Here is an 18,303-nt window from a genome sequence, read left to right on the forward strand (position 1 = left end):
TGCAGTTAGTCACTAAAGCCCTGTAGAATTCATAGAAGAAGATGAGGGAGGTCGTGGTACAAATGTGACTAATAAATTACCATTGGAATATCCCTTTTTACTGGTGGTCCCATCCCTGCGTATATTTCCTTTTCTGGAAGTTCCCAAGGACGGAGCTCCCTGAATCCATTAGGAATACCAGAGCCACAAACCCAAAGGAACAGGCAGATCACACAGGGTTTGCAGCACAAGCATGATAAAAGAATTGGGAGGAGTTTTCCCTTTGGAATCTGAGGGGCATTTTGCCCACTCATTTCAGTCGTGCTGTAATCAATTCCTGGAAATATCACATGCATGGAAGTGGCACTTTCAGGCACATCCACAGACAGCAGAGCAACGGGCAAGTCAGAATAGGGTAGTATCCCTTTAAATAGCTCATAAAGACCATTGATTTGGGGTGCCTTCATTTCTGGATGTCCCATTTGGGACATCTAGGGCCTGATTTTCAGAGGAGCTGAACCCCCCAAGTCTATGTGAAATCACCGCATTCTGTGTTTTAGAAGCCACCAGAAACTAACCAGACCTGTGGTATCTCTGGGCCACATTTCTGTAGGCCAGTAGGAAATCCGCCATAAGGCGCAAGGCACTTGCTTGAATGTCTGGATAAATCTTTCCACTAATCTGTTAGTGGCAGCATGGTAAAGAGCTGCGGTGACATGTTTGATACCATTTCTTTGGTATCAATTGACACTCTATGGTGCTCACAAATTACTTAAAGGGATACTACCCTATTCCTACGCAGCCAGGTATCATCACTCTCTGGGTTATTAAGCGTGAAAAATCCTCCTGTCTCCCTCAGGAGCATAGTGTTTGGAAGCAAGTTCATTTGTCGAAAAGGAACTGGGCTCAGGCTGCACAAGCTGGAGCCAGAGTTCAGGAGTATTCAGGTGAGGGGGTTTGGTTAAGCCCACTACAAAGACAGTGATGGAAATTCAGAGCTGGGCTGGGATTTTGAGCACCCAAATTTCAGGGGTGCCCAGAATCAGGTTTTTGGTTTGGATCCATCTCTAGTAAAAATAATAATTTTGCTTTGCACTTCTGGAGTGTTTTCCATACAAGGATCTCAGTGCGCTTTACAGACATTACTTACTTAAGCATCACAGCACCCCTGCAAGTTGGGACAGGATTATTGTCTCCAGGGAGCATTCTCTCCATTTTACAGAATGGGAAACTGAGGCACCGAGTGGTAAAGACCAATGTGTTCAAAAGTGGCCATTGATTTGGGGTGCCTTCGTTTCCGGATGTCCCATTTGGGACATCTAGGGCCTGATTTTCAGAGCAGCTGAACCCCCCAAGTCTACATGAAATCAGAGTTGTGGGGCTGTGAGACTCAGACCCATGGGTCTCAAGCTGGGAACCCAAAACCTGAGGCACCAAAACCCAGCAATCGCTTTTGAAAAGGTGGTTGCAAATGACTTCTCCAATGCCACACACTGAGTGAACAGCAGAGCCAAGAACAGAGGCAAGGTATCCTATTTATTTGCTAGTCCATTCCAAGATATCACACGGTTCTCATTGTCCATGGCTTCCTGTGCTTTGCCAAACTGTGATCATATGGAGTTTCACCCATCAGCTTCATAGCGTAGGATGATCTTGTCACCCCTCTAGCAAGCAGGTTAAGGAGCTCCATTCAGCAAAGATGGAACGTCAGGCAGGTCATATCTCAACGATTCCTCTCAGCAGCGGATTCCTGTTGGGCTGAGTCCCCCAAGCTGGAAGCAGAATGGGGAAGGAGGCAGTGAGTCAGGAGAGACTGGACTATACTGTGGCTTTCCGTTGTCCTAGTGGAGGAGTCACTGGTTTGGGTTTTCTGGCAACTTAGAACTGGTTTTGTTTCTTGTTCATAAAAACTGCTATCTGTAGAGGAAAAGAGAAAACCTGTTAGCAAGCTCACACTGGGGCCAAACACTGAGCAGATGGCCCAAACCAACACTGAATAATGGTGAAAAGAAGAGGGAATGCATCAGAGAAGCTAGAGTCCAGCATGTGGTCCCACAATGAAGGATGAGGTATCACATTTTCAACGGATACGCCACTTGGTGATGGAGATTTTCAAAGCACTCTAGGGGATTTAGACTCATGCCCTCCATTAATCTTAATGGAAGATGTGTTTAAATCCCCCAGACAGCTCTGAAAATCTCAGCCAGCATTAGCCAAACAGCTAAAGGTGGCAGTCTTAAATGGATCATGGACACACAGTTTAGTAGACATGTAACAGATGCAAAAGATTAAAAAGTGGCCCCAATTCTGAATTTGTAATTATTGAGGGAACAGATGTTGCCACTTAGACATCTATTGATTGCACCCCCATGTTGGGTCATTAGGTGGGAGCCTCTCTGCTGGGCATTAACTGCAGCACAAAACTGCACCCACAGTTACGAAGGCCAAACTGATACCTTTTTAGAAATCAAGGTCTAGGTCCCAACCTGTGAACTTAGCTTCCATTTAGGCACCGCAGAACAGTCTGAGTTTGTTCAGGTTACGGAGCAGCAAGAACTTCAACTCCCACCCACCCAGCATGAGAAACGCTGAGAAATTAACTAACCCAAGCAACTCTGTAACCACCCAAAATCTCTGTGGGCTGGCAAGTTCCTGTCTTGTGTATAAATGAAGAAATAAGGATCTTAGCTGGGCTCCTGTTCTTCAGATGGACAATAAGTTGAGCACATGTTCAAGCCCTTCATTCCCCCTATTTCCCCATGCTGAGGGATATATGGCTCTAGGGCTAGACAGCAAGGGACATCTACTTACAGCTCAGTGTCTGCAATAACATCAGGCCTCTCCAAGGTCTGCTTCCTCCTCTGGATGGCGTCCAATATCTTTTTCCTAGGCCCCAGTGGGATGTTGATGCTCTTCAGGTCATTATCTGAACACAGCATGAGGGCCTCCAGGTCGATCTTCTCTTTCTTCAGGATGGAGATGAACTCAAACATGTGCAGGGAAGCCAGGAAGGCCTCAAGGGGACTGGTATCGGGTTCGTTGTCATCATCCAGGCCCAGCTCCACCTCCTCCCAGGGCAGCTCCTCCGCGTTCCTCTCCTGCAGGCTGTTGGCACTGCCGATGCTGTCGTTGAGACTTGGCGAGCGCTGCAGGCGGCTCCGCAGTTTGACACCTACCTCATCCAGGTTGCCCTCGCCCAGCATGCTGGTGTCCTCCTGGCCGATCCCAAAGAGCCCACTGCTGACGTAGTTCCTCCGGAACACCATTGTGCCGAGCCCAGGCCGGTTAAACAACGAGTCATGGCCAGAATCTGTGCTGACCTCCGAGTGGGCCGAGTCTATGTGCAAACCTGGGTCGCTTATGGCACGGGAGACGGTATCTTCATCAGTTAGAAACATGTCCCTGATGTTGCACCGGGTCCACTCCTTTGGGCTGGCGTAGGTGCCCTGCTTCACAAACATGACATCGTTCCCCAGCTGCAAGCCCGACAAGGACCTCACGCTTTTCCTCCCATCCTCGTAGATCTTAAATGTTCCATCCACCTGCTTCTTCTTCTCCAGCTTCTTCTGGATTTTGGTCTTGCCCTTGGCTGTACCGTGAAGGGTGGCTTGGGAATATGGCAGGGACGTCACCATGGACATGTGCTGGAACTTCCTGCTCAGAGTGCTGCTGGAGTAGCTGGAGAAGCTCATGGTGTCAGAGTTGTCAGACATCTCCTTCTTGTACCTCTTCTCCATGCGCTCATGGTGCTTTTTCTGCATCTTCACACAGTCCTTGATCCTCCTCTCTGCATCTCTGAAAGCCTTGTCCTTCAGCTTGCTCACCAGCTTGGGGTTGAGGCTGCTCTGCTTGGCGGCAATCGAGTCTAGGTACCGCACGCACTCCATGTGTCCCTTCATGGCAGCCATGTCCAGTGGCGTATGGTAATCATTGTCCAGGCACCAGATGTTGGCCCCAAATGACACCAGGAAGGAAAGGCAGTTCAGATGGCCATTGGCTGCTGCTAGGTGAAGAGGTGTGTTCCCCCAGATGTCACATTTGTCTGGATCACCCCTAAAACGTTTGGAACAACTAGTTAATGCGCAGTTCCTTTGGGCTGACCTTACCATGCAGATATGAAGTGGGGTTTAAAGAGATAGCTACTAGACAATAAGCTCATGCATTGGATGCCACAACCCCCGCTACCATACAAGCTCTTTCTTCACCCAGATCACCCAAATATAAGCAACATGTCCCTTAGCACATCCACTACATCCCAGCCCATGAGTCCTCTGAAGAAGTGTTTTGAGTGTCAGGCAATCATACATTTTACAGACAGCCTGTGGCAATTTCTGTTACCCACATTTAGCCCTAAAGGTTACATTCATGTCCAATTCACCATCTTCTCTCCATGCTGCAGAGGGACCTGAGCTGCGAAACTGGGATCCAGATTCTGAGCATCCTAGAGTTGGTGGAACTGGTTCTGAGATATTTGGTTGGCCCATTATAAAGGTAGAGGCCATTTGCAAAATTTAGATGCAGGTTCAAATCTCTACCATCTCCAAAATCTGATGGTGTTTCCAAAATAAGCCCTGGACTCCATGTGCACTTCTACAGATCCTCCCTGGGGTCCCCCCTGCTGGAGATGCCAAGATAAATGGCCACTCAAAGCACTGAACCTAAACCACATCAGCTGTTATCACCTTTTCACCTTCATGTGCACATGACATGAACTGCATCCCTGCCTCAGAGCTGTGCCTCAGGCACCATTCAAATTATAAGACCAGGTGGGTTTTTTTGCCTTACCAAGTTTGGTTTTTGATTGCACAGCTGAGAGCAAGTTGGTATTAGCACATCCTGAGAATCCAGTTTCAAAGGAAGTGGAGATTAGGTTTCCATCCTTCTCAAGAGCCGCAGACTCAACTAATGTGATTAGCAGACTCTGTAGTGATGTCAGCACCTATCCCAGCAGGCCACTGCTGGTCACCAGGGAGTTGCCTAGTTTTGCAGCCTCCCCTGATGAGAAAGATCCAACAGGGTATGTGAAGCAGGACTTGGCCCTGGAGAAAGTGCACTTGAGAATACTTGGGTGGATGTCTGAGCTCCTAACAGTCCCCTCTATTTGCGATCTGCTGAAATTAGACACAGCTACTCCCCTTCCAGCATCAACCATGCACTTGTGTATATGAGTCAATGAAATGCCCCCAGCATCAGTATCTGACATCTGTCAACAAGCCTGCCTCACTCACGCCCAATCAAAATCACAGAACTACCAAACTACACTACTGCACCGTTCCCTAGAGCGACTCCCCTGGGGAGAGCATGGGACTGCACAGCTCTGAGTTCCACTGTCACCAGCATTCCTACATCTTCCCTGATGACATACAGCTGCCGTTAGAGGAACTGGGTGCTCCCCCACGGCCACTGATGCACCATTTCCAAAACTTGGCCTTGCTGGGAGTGACTGAAACAGGAGCTCAGCCGCCACACAGCCAGTGCTCTGCCAGCTCCTGTGGAGTGATATAATGTCCTCCAGGCCTATAAAGAATGAGAACAAGGTGGTGCGAAGAGAAGGGAGAGACTGGCACTGAAGAGGCTGAGAGCTTTCTCCCATCCTGCACCAGTGACCTCCTTCCTACAGTCACAGGGCCTCTCACTGAGAGGAGCTGGGATGGAGGCACCAGATGCTCCCTGACCAGCCATGGGGTAAGGGCTTGGCTCCAGCCAGTCGTGCTGAAAGAGCCTAAGATGACACCCAGAAGAAGGGGCTCACTTGGCAATAGGTGGGAGCTTCCCCGCTGGCTGCGCCATTTTACCACAGGGGCTAGGACTGGGGGGAGAGCTCTCCCGCAGCCAGCCTGGCCTGCACCTTTCCAACAGCATCTCCTTTAGCCCTAGTGTCACAGATTTCCCTCTCCAGCTCCCACCCTCCCCTCCAAACATTGGGAGCTTGGACCAACAGAGCTGAGACCAGAGCCACTCCTGCTTTCAGTTTTGCAAAACTAAATCCCAAGCAATGAGGCACCTGGACCCATCTAACCCCTAATGGAAAAAAGACATAGGGCCCAGTCCTGCATCCAGACCTGTCATTGGCTTCAGACGGAGTGCTGTGCTCAAAAGACTTCGAGGATCAGGCCCGGAAAGATCATAGAGAGAAAAGAAAGGCAAAGGATCAATGAATGTTAGGGATCCATTCACCCAGCAGCCCGGCAGGGGAGGTTTATCTTGGCTGCAGGTATCCTACCTACTCTCGAGGTGCTGAGCTCCAGTGACAGGTGTACTTACTTCCTAGTTCCTCGGCTAGCTCCTCCTGGATCCCTCCACCCTAGTAATGACATGTCAAGGCTGGGAAATTCATGGGGAGGATAAATATTTGATGAATTGCAAGAGAGGAGTAAATTATTTATCCAGCTGGATTAAAGAGCCAGCGAAACTGTAACAGCCGGCGCCAGCAGTGGGCTTATAGGGGTGTCAACTGTTGTTTAAGTTTGTTCTGAGTGGCCACACGTGTGTCAGAGTTGGGCATGTTCCTCTGTGCATGGGTAGAAGTGTATGGGAGAGAGAGGGGCGTGATGGATCAGCATGTTTACATGTTATGTGTAGACCCAGAGCAAAACTCTGGTTCCAAACCTAACCACTGGACTTCGATCCATCTCGGGCCCATTTCTCATGTACATGTGCTTTGGACTGCAGAGGGGTATTTCTTGTGTATGATACTGGCCTCTTTTGTAAAGTGCTCTTTGATCTACTGACGAAAAGTGCTATATAAAGAGCTAGGGATTATTATAATTATTATGCTTTCCACATGCTTTTTGTTGCCACAGGGAGCTATTGGCTGGGCAGAAATAACACTAGGTCCAGCTGTGTCAGCCTGTATCACGCATCCAGGAACCAAAACATTATAACAAGACTAGATCTCTGCTTACTGTGGCCCCATACCTGGCTCCTTGAGGCACTAGAAATGCCCATGATAAACAACTCCTTGTAAAGTGGGCACATCCGATCCGGAGTCAGGGATAGATGAAAAGCATGAGTTTACCTTCACTTACTGTTTATAGAATCACTTCTCAAAGCAGAACCACGCTTCCAGGGCATGGCACATTGTTAATTGCAAGGTCCAGGAAGTGGGAACATATTTTAATAACAGGTAATGCATCGTATTTATACAGCGTGACACTTTTCAGCCGCAAAACATTTTCAAGTGCTGAGTCAACAATCACAGCAATTATTAATATTACTTTTTTAAAGTACTTTTAACTGGACCCCTAGGTGTACATAAGCCTACATTGAGTCGCCATGCTATCTTATCACTGTACCGCTCCCCCTTCCTCATTCCATCCCATTCCTTGTGTTTGTGTTGCTCTACTTGTGCCATCGCAGCTAAAATTAGGTCCTGATCCTGCAAACATTTACTCACGTCCTGAGATTAAAGCACATGCGTATTCCCTTGGAAATCAATGGGACTGCTTGCACATGGAAAGTCAATTGCATGTAGACATGTCTGCAGGATTTGGAAGGGCCTGGGGCTGTAAACTCTGTGGGGCAGAGAGAGTATCTTTCTATCTGTCCTGTCAGCGTAATAATTCTTATTCTTTGCCTGAAAAAGATACGGTAGATTCCCCTTATTAGCAACCCTCTGGTTGCCAGCAAAAGGTTGCGATTATCCAGCCATTGCCTAAAAGCAGACAGCAAGTTTGTGAGGCTGCAGCCAGAGAAGGAATCACGGGGATGGGCTGAGCCCAGCTACAGGCAGGTGGTTTGTGGGGCTGCAGACAGGGAAAGCATGTCCCACCACCTCCTTCCCTGCCTGCAACCTCGCAAACCTGCCTGCAGCTGGGGCCTTTCTTCTGAAAAATGTTCTTAATAAGCAGCATGCCATTGCCAATATCCAATCCCAGTAACCTTCAAGTCAATGGGACGGGAAGGGTTCCCAGCAAAATGTGGCTATTAACTGGAAGTTGTTAATATCTGGGTTGCTATGAAGTGGAATCCATTGTCGTTGGAATCACCCTCAGGGGATTTAAGACTAGATAAAATTGGGATCCAGAGTGGGCATGTGAACACCCTCAAACTGGATCCAGGGTTTTGGTCCCGTCCATGATAAACATAGGTTTGGATCTGGATCAAGCTGTGGATGTTGATCACTTGGGAGTTCTGGTGCATTTGAAATCCAAAACTGGATTCTGTAGCTTGAGCCCATGTCAAGGCTTTGCAGAGGGAACGGCTCTTTCTCGTACTGGTTAGCGCTGTATTTTAACAGGTGGCTGGGATGTTATTATTTATTATTATGTATGATCTGTATTGTGGTAATGCTAGGGGCCCTAGTCATGGACCAGGAGCCCAATGCAATGGAACAAACACAGAACAAAAAGACAGTCCGTGCCCATGTCTATTACTATAGAGCAACAGTGTGGTCTAGTTGACTGTGGAGCTGGGAGCTAGTAATTCCTGAGATCAAATCCTGACTCTGCCACTGGTGGCAACTGCTGGTGTCATCTGTAAACTGGGCTGGAAAAAAATTCCATTAATTAAAACTTTATAGGGAGCAAATATCTTTCACCTCTATGTTACCAGTTCAGCTCTGGCCCGGGTGGTGGTAACAAAAGGTTATTCCAAGAGCTGCATGGGAATTTTGTTTCTCATCAAAAACGTTGAGGAAAACATTTTTTAAACAAATTTCATTGGAAATCTTCAAGGTTTCTTTCTTTTTTTAAACTCATCATTTTTCAAAAATTCCACTGAAAAGCCCTTCTCTATCCAAAATGTTTGACCAGGGTAGAATTTTCAATAGCACTTAAGTGACTTAGGAACCTCAGTCCTATTTTCAGAAGTGACTTAGGCACTCTGGAGCCCACATTTCATTGCAAGTCGATGGCAGTTACTCTCCTGAATGCCTAAGGGTACATCTCCACGGCAATAAAAAAAAACAGCAGCACCAAGTCTCAGAGCCAGGGTCAATTGACTTGGGCTGACGGGCCTTGGGCTGTGGGGCTAAACACTGCATGTAGACATTCTGGCTCAGACAGACGCCTGGACTCTAAGACCCTCTCCCCCTCGCGGGGTCTCAGAGCCGAGGCTCCAGCCCGAGTCTGAATGTCTACGCTGCAATTTTATAGCCCCACAACCCATGTCCCAGTCAGCTGACCCAGGCCAGCCACAGGTCTTTACCTGCAGTGTAGATGTACCCTCAGCCGCTTCTGAAAATGGATCTTAGCGATTTTGAAAATTTGACCCCAGCTCTAGTTATTATTAACCCTGATGACTGGTTAGGGCTCAGGTAAAATGAGTCGACAGAGCTCATTCCCTTTGCTAGTGGTCAGCTGCTATAGCAGCTAACAAGCTCCCTTCTTGGCAGGCCTAACCAAGGCTAGGGATTGAATGGGCGTGAATTACCTTCCCATCTCTGCAGGGCTGCTTCCCCAGCAGGCTGAGCACCGTGGGCTGGGCAGTGTGGGACGTTTGGCACCATTACTGCTGTTCCTGCTCTGTGGATAAACTGTGAGCACATCTCCTGGATTGTCCATCCAGCACTTTTCATGAGAGCCAAATTCATACGTTCCCCATCTGTACATCTGAGGCGAATCCCAGTCAGCACAGGGCCCCCTCAGCAAAGGGCCAATGGCCGTCAATGCGGGTTTCCCGTTTAGAACAATACTTTGTACCTGATTCTGCAACCTCCCTCAGGCTGGGTGGCTCTTACTCACACAAGCAGGCCCATCGAAGTCAGTGGCGCCTGTCCCCAGCCAGCCCCAGCACTCTCTGGGGTCAAATTCAGCTTTGGGGTAAGAGGGCGCGACTGGCTTGATCTGCCTGCACCAGAGCTGAATGTGTCCCTTTGTCCGGACATCTCACAATGCTTTACACAAGTGTATTATCATCCCCATTTTATAGCTAGGGAAACTAAGGCACAGATCACTGACGTGACGGCCAAACACAGCAACACAGCTGGGAGTACAACCCAGGTCTCCAGGTGCCCGGTGCTCAGTCCACTAGACCACAGCTGACTGACATTCCTGAGGCATAAGATAGATTGCCCTCAGCTTACAACAGGATGAGGGACAAGTGGGAAGGACAGAAAACAGAACAGAATGTCCTGCTGTCCAGACCATTCTCCCCTGCTCCATAGGACAGAAGGACAAATCCTCCCCAGCCCACCCCATGGCCAGAGAATCCCCACACCCCTCATTGTCGAGCATGTCTCCTCCCAATGAATCAGAAGCTGGCCTGACTCCCTTTCAGGACGATGTCATACCCACACTGAAGGGTTATTGTCTCCTCAAAGCTATGACACTAAATACCACTTTGCCTCCCTTTTCCCAGCCACCCGGTTAATTGGGTTCTTTTGCCTCACTGGAGCCCAGCCAGGGACATGAAAGAGGCTTTTTGTGTAACTAACGAGTTGGATGAGCCACCGCCGAACCCTTCTCTGCCCCTCTCGCCTCATCCCGCCGCTGCGCTGAGGGGCAGAGACGCAGCAGAGTTTGTTATGAAATCTCTCCCTTCACCCAGCACCCCCCTCACCATCAACCTGCTTTGTTAGCCCCTCGCGATGGGCTGAGACCATGAACTTTACTCAGGGCAGCCAGCAAGAGTGCTTACTAGTATAGCCATATTCCGCAATAGGCTATTCTTGGCTCCCGACTCATGTCCCCATGGCTTCACCTATTCCACATGTTGGAGTGTTCCTCCCCCAGTTCCCATCCCTGTGGTGTCCAAACCCCTCACGGACATTAATGAATGTAGCATAACAGCCCTGCGAGTAAGGATAATTATTCCTATGTTTCAGAAGAGGAAACTGATTCACAGAGGGTAAATTATTCAGCTGAGGTCTCACAGCCAGGAACTTAACCCAGATCTCCTGAGTCGCTATGCAATGCCTGAACTCCCCACAGAGCTTCTGTAGGCTATGACAGTCCCTGTGGGGGACACTGGACCCCTATGAGCTACAGAGATCCAGCAACTGGGAGGTGGAGAAGATAAGGACATGAATATGGACAGGGCTGTCTACACCATCCAAGCTACTGTGTTGTGACAGCAGTGTCCCAAGACAGTTAGGCCCTTCCTGCAGAGACAGGACTGTTCTATAACCCTGTAAGAAAACCAGGCCACAACCCTGAGAAGATCCAGCCTCTAGGGCAGTTCCCAGAAGGCCCTTATAACATGGCCCATTCCCACCCCAACCCAGGCAAAAAGCAAACCATGTTATGACCCTATCAGGACACACAACAACATAACTGGGTGTCCCGGCACAGGAGCCACTGTAGCGTAGACAGGGGCTGGAGGATTCATTCGGGGCACTGGCATAGCTTAGCTAGCGCTGAGAGGTCTATTGGCCAGGTCGGGAACTTGTTTTACAAGCAGCCACAGCACTGCATTCCCAATAACCTATCTCCCTCAACTGCCTTTCTGTCTTTTCCCTCTCCCACACACACTTTCCGTTCCCTCTGGGTAACTGTCGGCCTCCCTCCTTATCTATGCTCACCGACTAGAACATTGCATAACAGCCAGTCCCCAGCATCCACTTCACTGGGCACAGACAGAGAGGGGACAATTTACTTGGCTTGTCTGTCCTGCAAGTACCACGGCTCCGGGTTGCTTATCTGGCACTGACAAAGAGTAGCTAGTGGCTCCTTTGTGATCCCAGCTGCCCCCTGAGTCCACAGTCTCTGCAAGGTCCCCTACATCACCCCATCTCACATCACCCCACAAAGTACTGCAGGCGAGCACCCTACTGGCCGGAAGTTCAGATTTCTACTTATTCAAGCACAGTCCGCTAGGCACCAGAAAGAGACTGGTTGAAAAGTAAAGACCTTGAAACATTTGGACATTGCTCAGTTTTGATCATTCTTTCTAATAATTGTGACTAAGGTAAAAATTTTAAAAGCAGCTGAGTGACTTAAGAGCCTAGTGACTTAAGTGGGTTTGGAAATTTCACCCTAGAGTGGGGTCGAAAACGGAAATAAAAAAAATCACACACAAAAATGTTTACACTTCAAAGTTGTTTCCATTTCATGGGTTCCAAATGGACCCATTTTTTATTTTGTTTTCAAATTTTTTGGCAAACATTTTTATCGACATTGTTCCCTCAAGCTGTTATTGAAATCTTTCATTCTCTGAAACCTGGGTTGCAATAACATTTTTGATTTTTAAAAAAAACTATACAAAACATCTGCAAAAAATAACGATTTTTTAAAAAAGTCAATAATTTTTCATGTTCCATAAAATGCTGTTTTAACAGAAAAAACTTTGAGTTCAAAAAATTCAGACCAGCTCTAGCTGTGATATTTCAACACACCCTTGAGATGAACTTCAGTGACCAAGAACTGAAGCTCCCATCCATGCGGGCAAGAGAACTAGCTACAGCTTGCAGCGTTCCAGGGTAGCTTCCCTGACCAGTGTGGACAGGGAAATATTTTGTCCTGAGAACCGTGCAAGCCAAGCTGTGCTGCAGACCCTGTCTGTGCTATGTTTCAGAGTAACAGCCGTGTTAGTCTGTATTCGCAAAAAGAAAAGGAGTACTTGTGGCACCTTAGAGACTAACCAATTTATTTGAGCATAAGCTTTCGTGAGCTACAGCTCACTATGCATCCGATGAAGTGAGCTGTAGCTCACGAAAGCTTATGCTCAAATAAATTGGTTAGTCTCTAAGGTGCCACAAGTACTCCTTTTCTTTTTGTCCGTGCTATGAAAACAACCCAGTCTAGCAATGATTGGTATTGTGGTTCAGCAGAGTAGGAGTGGAAGAGGCTGAAACTTTTTATGACAGGACTGAATAGACACACACCCTCCGACCGTTAAAACTGAGTCAGGGAACCTGATTACAATACAGCTCCCGTTTGAAGACAGGCTCGTAATTGCATTCAAGGTGTTAGAATGGTTCAGGGACATGCCAAAAGGATGGCGATGGGATGGGAAGTGACCACATATGGAGCCCCTGCACCACACACACTGCAGCCCCTCTAAGAGACCTAAGTTCTACGTGATATGTTGCCCACAACATCAGAGATGAGACTATGTCCTTAACTAAAGAGTGAATTCATGGGTGAAATCCACTTGGACTGTCTGCATTCTGTGAGCCCTTAGGCTTAATCTCAGGGTCCATTCCCTTTGCTGCGACAGGGGACAAGGGAGCACATTAATGGGAGTTACTCAAGAGGCCTGTTTTAAATAGACCAAGCCCAACTGAACTACTAGAAAGATTACCACCAGAGATTGATGTTGATTGAGGAGCTATTACAATAGAAGAAGTTAGAAAAGCCATCAGGAAACTGAAAAATAGGAAAGGGGCTGGAGAGGGTAACGTATTGGAGAGATGCTAAAAGCAAGAGATGAAACAGCCCTCAGACTTCCCTTGAGTTTGGGATAGAATATGGAGTGAAGTAAAGAACCCACTCCCGTAGAAGAGAGGCCTTATATTAAAATTGCCAGAGAAAGGTGACCAACTGCAATAACTAGAGAAGAATTACATTATCTCAGTGCCTAGGGAAATAATGTGCAACATCAACCTGGAACATATCAAGAAACAATTAGCTCTCCAACTTAGGGAGGAACAAGCAGGTTTTAGACCACTAAGTTCATGTACAGACCATATTGTTATTCTCAAACATATTATAGAACAATGTGCAGCGTGGCAAGCACCTCCTGTGATACATTGTATAGATTTTCCAGAAGGCTTTTGACAGCATACACAGAAAAGTCTTTGGAAAATTATGGTATACCATAGAATACCAGCAAAAATTATTAAAATCATTAAGGATCTATATATGAGAATTTCACATGTGCAGTTAAAGATGGTGACAGCATCAGCCAATGGTTTGCAGTGACAAATGGAGTAAGGCAAGAGTGTATTATGTCCCCACTTTACACTGGTCACTGACTATGTCAGGGGGAAAGTAACCACGGAGGGCAACCGAGGAATTTTATGGACAAATGATAAAGCACAATGGGATGATCTTGTTTTTGCTGATGACATTGTCTTGTTTAGTTCAAAACATTGTCTAATGAAAGAAAAGATCCAGCTTTTGGCAGATACAACAGAACAAGCTGGTTTGTTCATCAACCGGGGAAAACAAAATACAAAATACATGGCTATCAATATCCCAGAGGCAACCATCAGAACAGACAGAGAAACACTAACACCTACAAGATCACCTACAAGATCTCTATCAAGCGTTCTTACAACTACAATGGCGCCAACACAAAAATACAAATTTTTAAACACTGGCATCATGTCCTCCCCTTTCACTGAGCAGAGTCATGGAAATCTACAACAGAAATTGACGAGAGGATCAACTCAGTCCAAAGTAAATGCCTGCGAAAGATCTTCTGAGTTCATTGCAAAGAGTTTCTTGCAACATCAGAAATTCTAAATGTAACATCAATTTAAGGCATCAAGCACAGGAAGACGACAACGATGGACATATTTAGGACATGCTTTAAAGATGCCACCAATATGTTTTCCACATCAGGTGATAATATGGTCACCACCTGGGAAGAGAAAAAAGGGAGCAACCTAGAGACAATGGAGAAAGCAGCCAAATCCATCAACCTGACATCCAAACGCCTGCACAGACCAGCATGAGACCAAAATAAATGGTGGACACTGGTGGACACCTGCTACACCTGAGTGCGACGGAGGGTACAGAAGGAAAGAAGACTCAATAAGATATTCCCCAACCCTCTTATAAAAAAAGGCATGGCCCAGATCCTGCTGCCAGCTCCGCAGGAGGAATCCCACTGGAGACAGTGGCCTTCCACTGACGTTACTGACAACTGCATTTGGCCCCTGTGTTTGGAACTCTCCTCTCTTTCCAACAGCCCAGTTGCTAATGAGTGAATCCCTCTCTCTGGCAACTACCGTATCTCCGGGTACGTCTACACTGTCATTAGAAACCCGCAGCTGGCCCTCGCCCCTCGCGGAATCTCAGAGCCTGGGTTCCAGCCTGAGCCTGAACGTCTACACTGCAGTTTTATAGCCTCACAGCCCGAACCCCACATGTCCAAGTCAGCTGACCCTGGCCAGTCGCGGCCATGCTTTGGGTCTTTTCTCGCTGTGTAGATGTACCCTCTGTCCGGGGCGGCAGATATAATAGGTCAGGGCAGGCTAAGCCTCCCCTGAGCCAAACCGTGATCCTGCCAACACTCCGCCAAGCTGGTGGGAGGCAGGAGCTCAGCTTCAGCCAGAGGCTAGCAGGCAGCTAGGGCCAGCGGGCAACCCAGCGCTGAGGCCAGCACTGAGGGTGGCCTGGCACTGGGCCCGGCACTGGGGTTGGCTGATGGCCTGGTGCTGGGGCTCCTCTGGCAGGGGAAGGGAGAAGGGGCTCAGGACTCCAGTGGACGGGGGGGGGGGGGGGCGGCAGTAGGGGCTGGGCTGCATAGCTAGCCTCCCATGCCTCTGTCTCTCCCTAGCTCTGTGCCCGATTGGTTGCTCTGTGTCCTCCACTCTCCCACACCCTGATATCAGAGCAGCAGCAGGCCACAGACCTCAGAAGAAAGAGCAGCATTCGGGAGCAGGGAGGGAAGAAAGGGCTTTGTTAATCTCGCCCCTCAGATCGCCTCCAGGGTGTAATGAGGCCACCTCTGTAGCTTCTGTGAACTCTGCACTGGTTTAGTGAAGCGTCTGGATATATTTCATCCCAAAATGTGACCCGTGCACTGATGAAAACACATTCTAAGCACCACTGACAAGGGCGCTGCATGTACCATTAATCACCAAAAGGGCATTGGCCCTTCCCGTGCTATTTTCCCTGTCAACAGCCAATGTATTTTATGCTCTTAATTAAACAGCAGCCAAGCTACACAAGAGGGTTTCAGCTGGGACTTTCAATTCTAATTAGAATTTATAAAAGGGCCCTTCTCCCCCTGAAACCTGCCTTCAATCTCCTGGACAAGGCAGGCCGCAGGTCAGGGTGGGGTGCCTTGGCAGAACTTTGTGGGGATCTGGAGCTGACACAGCAGAGGGAGCTAAAAATGAGCTTTCGGGTGAGCTGTGAGCTGCACTGTCAGACCAGGGGTGGGGGACGCCGGGGGTGAGATGCTGCAGATCAGGACTGATGGTTATTGGCAGGAGGAGGCTGTGAAGGTCTAAGACAGGAACAGCAGGGGATGGACGAGGTGCATTGGCAGAGCTGGGAACAAGCCCAATAATGAAGCAATAGTGGATGCCGCTTGAAAATGAAATACATGCTTTGCCCTTCTCTTCGCACTGTGTTCATTTGAATGACAATCTCAGCCCTTTGGTAAAGGCCCTCTTTAACCGCTTCGTGTTAAACAAGCTAAAGCCAAGCTTAGAGCCCCCGCAGTGGCCCATTCCTGAAATTTCTGCCCCGGCCCCTAGCAGGATGCCTCTCTGACTTGTGACACCCACAGAAGCTTTGATGAGATTTTTAAGCCTGGGTAAGACTATGGCACACGCACTGGTCACAAAACCATACTGGAGCCTAAATCTTCTCTCCCAAGTTTGGTACCATCTTTACCAGCCAGCCTTTCAGCTTCTGCAAGACAGTTCACCAGGGTCCCAATCAGATGCCTGTTGAAGACAATATGCAGTGGAGTTGTAACCGTGTTGGTCCCAGGATACTAGCGAGTTGAGGTGGGTGAGGTCATCTCTTCTATTGGATTAACTTCTGTGGGCAAGAGAGACAAGTTTCGGAGCCACAGAGAGCTCTGCCTTCCCCAGACCTGAAGAAGAGCTCTGTGTAGATCAAAAGCTTGTCTCTCTCACCAACAGAAGTCGGCCCAATAAAAGTTATTACCTCACCCACCCTGTCTCTCTGTTGAAGACAATGACATTTATTCAATGCTGAACAGGGTAAGTGATCAGTGATTTTAAGTGTCTCAATTTTTGGGTGCCCAAGAGGCATCTTAAAGGTGCTGTGCCCTCTGAAAATCAGGCTCTTTAAGCTGTCTCTTGTTGAACATCCAAGGTACCCAAAATCACCAGTTACTTTTGAAAATCCAGGCCAGGATCACTTCTAACCATTGCCCGGATCACAGAGTGGCTGGAATCCACCAAATGGTTACAATGGCTAAGAACTCATGCTCCTCAGAGGTGGAAACACCACCCCTCACTGACCCTGAAAACCCAAGGAAAGCCCCAAGGAACAGGCAAACCATTACAACACCCCCCTCAGGCTGCACCATCACAGGTTCAACATCAAACCAGTATTATGAAGGCAGCGGTAAAACCTGGCTCAGCCTTTGACCTCCGGAGAGCTGAGACCCAGCCCGGAGCATATCACAGGAGAAATGCAGCTATAATTACTTTGCACTAATACACGACACCTTTCATCCAAGGATCTCAGTGCACTTCACAGGGGTGGGTTGGCAACACTGCCCAGGTCGGACATAGTACTAGACTAGCAAGGGTGTTTGCAAAGCAGGATCGAGGTGCATTGGGAGAGATGGGAGAGTAGCAGAACAGCAGTGGGGTTGTAGGTTTGGAAGCATGTTAGCAGAGCTGAATGGGGGCTGGGCTAACAGGGATGTTCCAAGCCAGGAATGACAGGCACCAACACAGCTGAATGAGTGACGGTTGCTCAGGCCCTGCTCACACTACTTTTGAGGTTAGCTAGGGTCAGCAATCTCTCCCTTCCCAGCTGCCTGGATACTACGGTGATGGGCGTGTTAGATGCCCCCCGGATTGACTCAGACAGACTCACTGCACAGTCTAGCAGGAAAGAAAGTAGCTCAAGGGAGCAGGCGGAAAGAAGTGGCAGCCTCTGTGCAGGGCAAAGGATGGAGGCCATGGGCTTCCCAGCACTGACAGCTCTCCTGATCTGTGAGGGGGGGTGAACATGGGTTTTCACTGAGCCGCTCCATGGAGGCTAGGAAGGGATCAGGGCAGACAGCAGCACTTACCCTCTGCTAACTATCAGCCTCAGCGCTTCCAAGTTTCCGTGATAAGCAGCCCAGAGGGTTGGGGTCATGCCATCCTCATCGGGCGAGTTTAGGTCCTTCCTGGTGGCTTCCTTTAGCAGGTCCAGGTAGCCGTCCCGGGCTGCTCGGTGGTACTGGTCGTTCATGATGCTAAGCAGTCCCCTGGCCAGCTCATCGGGGGAGGGAGGCAGGCAGGGGTATTTTAAAGGATGGGCATTGACGCGGGTAGGCGTTCCAGGCAAGCGGCTGCCTGAGAGCCGAGGAGGGAGCTGAGAGCAGTGGTTACCAGGACACCTGAGAAGTCCTGACCAGTGAAGGGAGGAACTCCTTGAAATGAATGCAGGAGATGCCTTGTCCAAAGCTCCCCCTGGGTCCTAAGAATCCTCCTCTCCCACCAGTGCAGGCCTTATGGCAAGAAGGAGAAGGCATGGTTCAGCCCTGTCCCCAGCTCCAAGCACCTTTTAACTT

General features: G+C 48.6%; 1 protein-coding gene across 1 annotated transcript; it reads right to left on the reverse strand.

The window, feature by feature from the left end:
• Window positions 1–2,786: 2,786 nt before the first annotated feature.
• Window positions 2,787–17,981, reverse strand: USH1G (USH1 protein network component sans). The gene is made up of 2 exons (XM_077834272.1): window positions 17,818–17,981; window positions 2,787–4,032 (listed from the first exon to the last, which is right to left on the reverse strand). The coding sequence occupies exons 1-2, from the start codon at window positions 17,979–17,981 to the stop codon at window positions 2,787–2,789; spliced, it is 1,410 nt and encodes a 469-aa protein (XP_077690398.1).
• Window positions 17,982–18,303: the final 322 nt, after the last annotated feature.

The sequence above is a fragment of the Eretmochelys imbricata genome, chromosome 14 (assembly GCF_965152235.1).
Source record: "Eretmochelys imbricata isolate rEreImb1 chromosome 14, rEreImb1.hap1, whole genome shotgun sequence".
Lineage (NCBI taxonomy): Eukaryota > Metazoa > Chordata > Testudines > Cheloniidae > Eretmochelys > Eretmochelys imbricata.

Bases quoted from the DNA above. Each gene is read 5' to 3' on its own strand.
- USH1G (XM_077834272.1), bottom strand. From the start codon at position 17,981: ATGAACGACCAGTACCACCGAGCAGCCCGGGACGGCTACCTGGACCTG. The intron at 4,033-17,817 runs GTAAGTGCTGCT...CAAACGTTTTAG, and splicing joins AGGCTGATAGTTAGCAGAGG to GGGTGATCCAGACAAATGTG.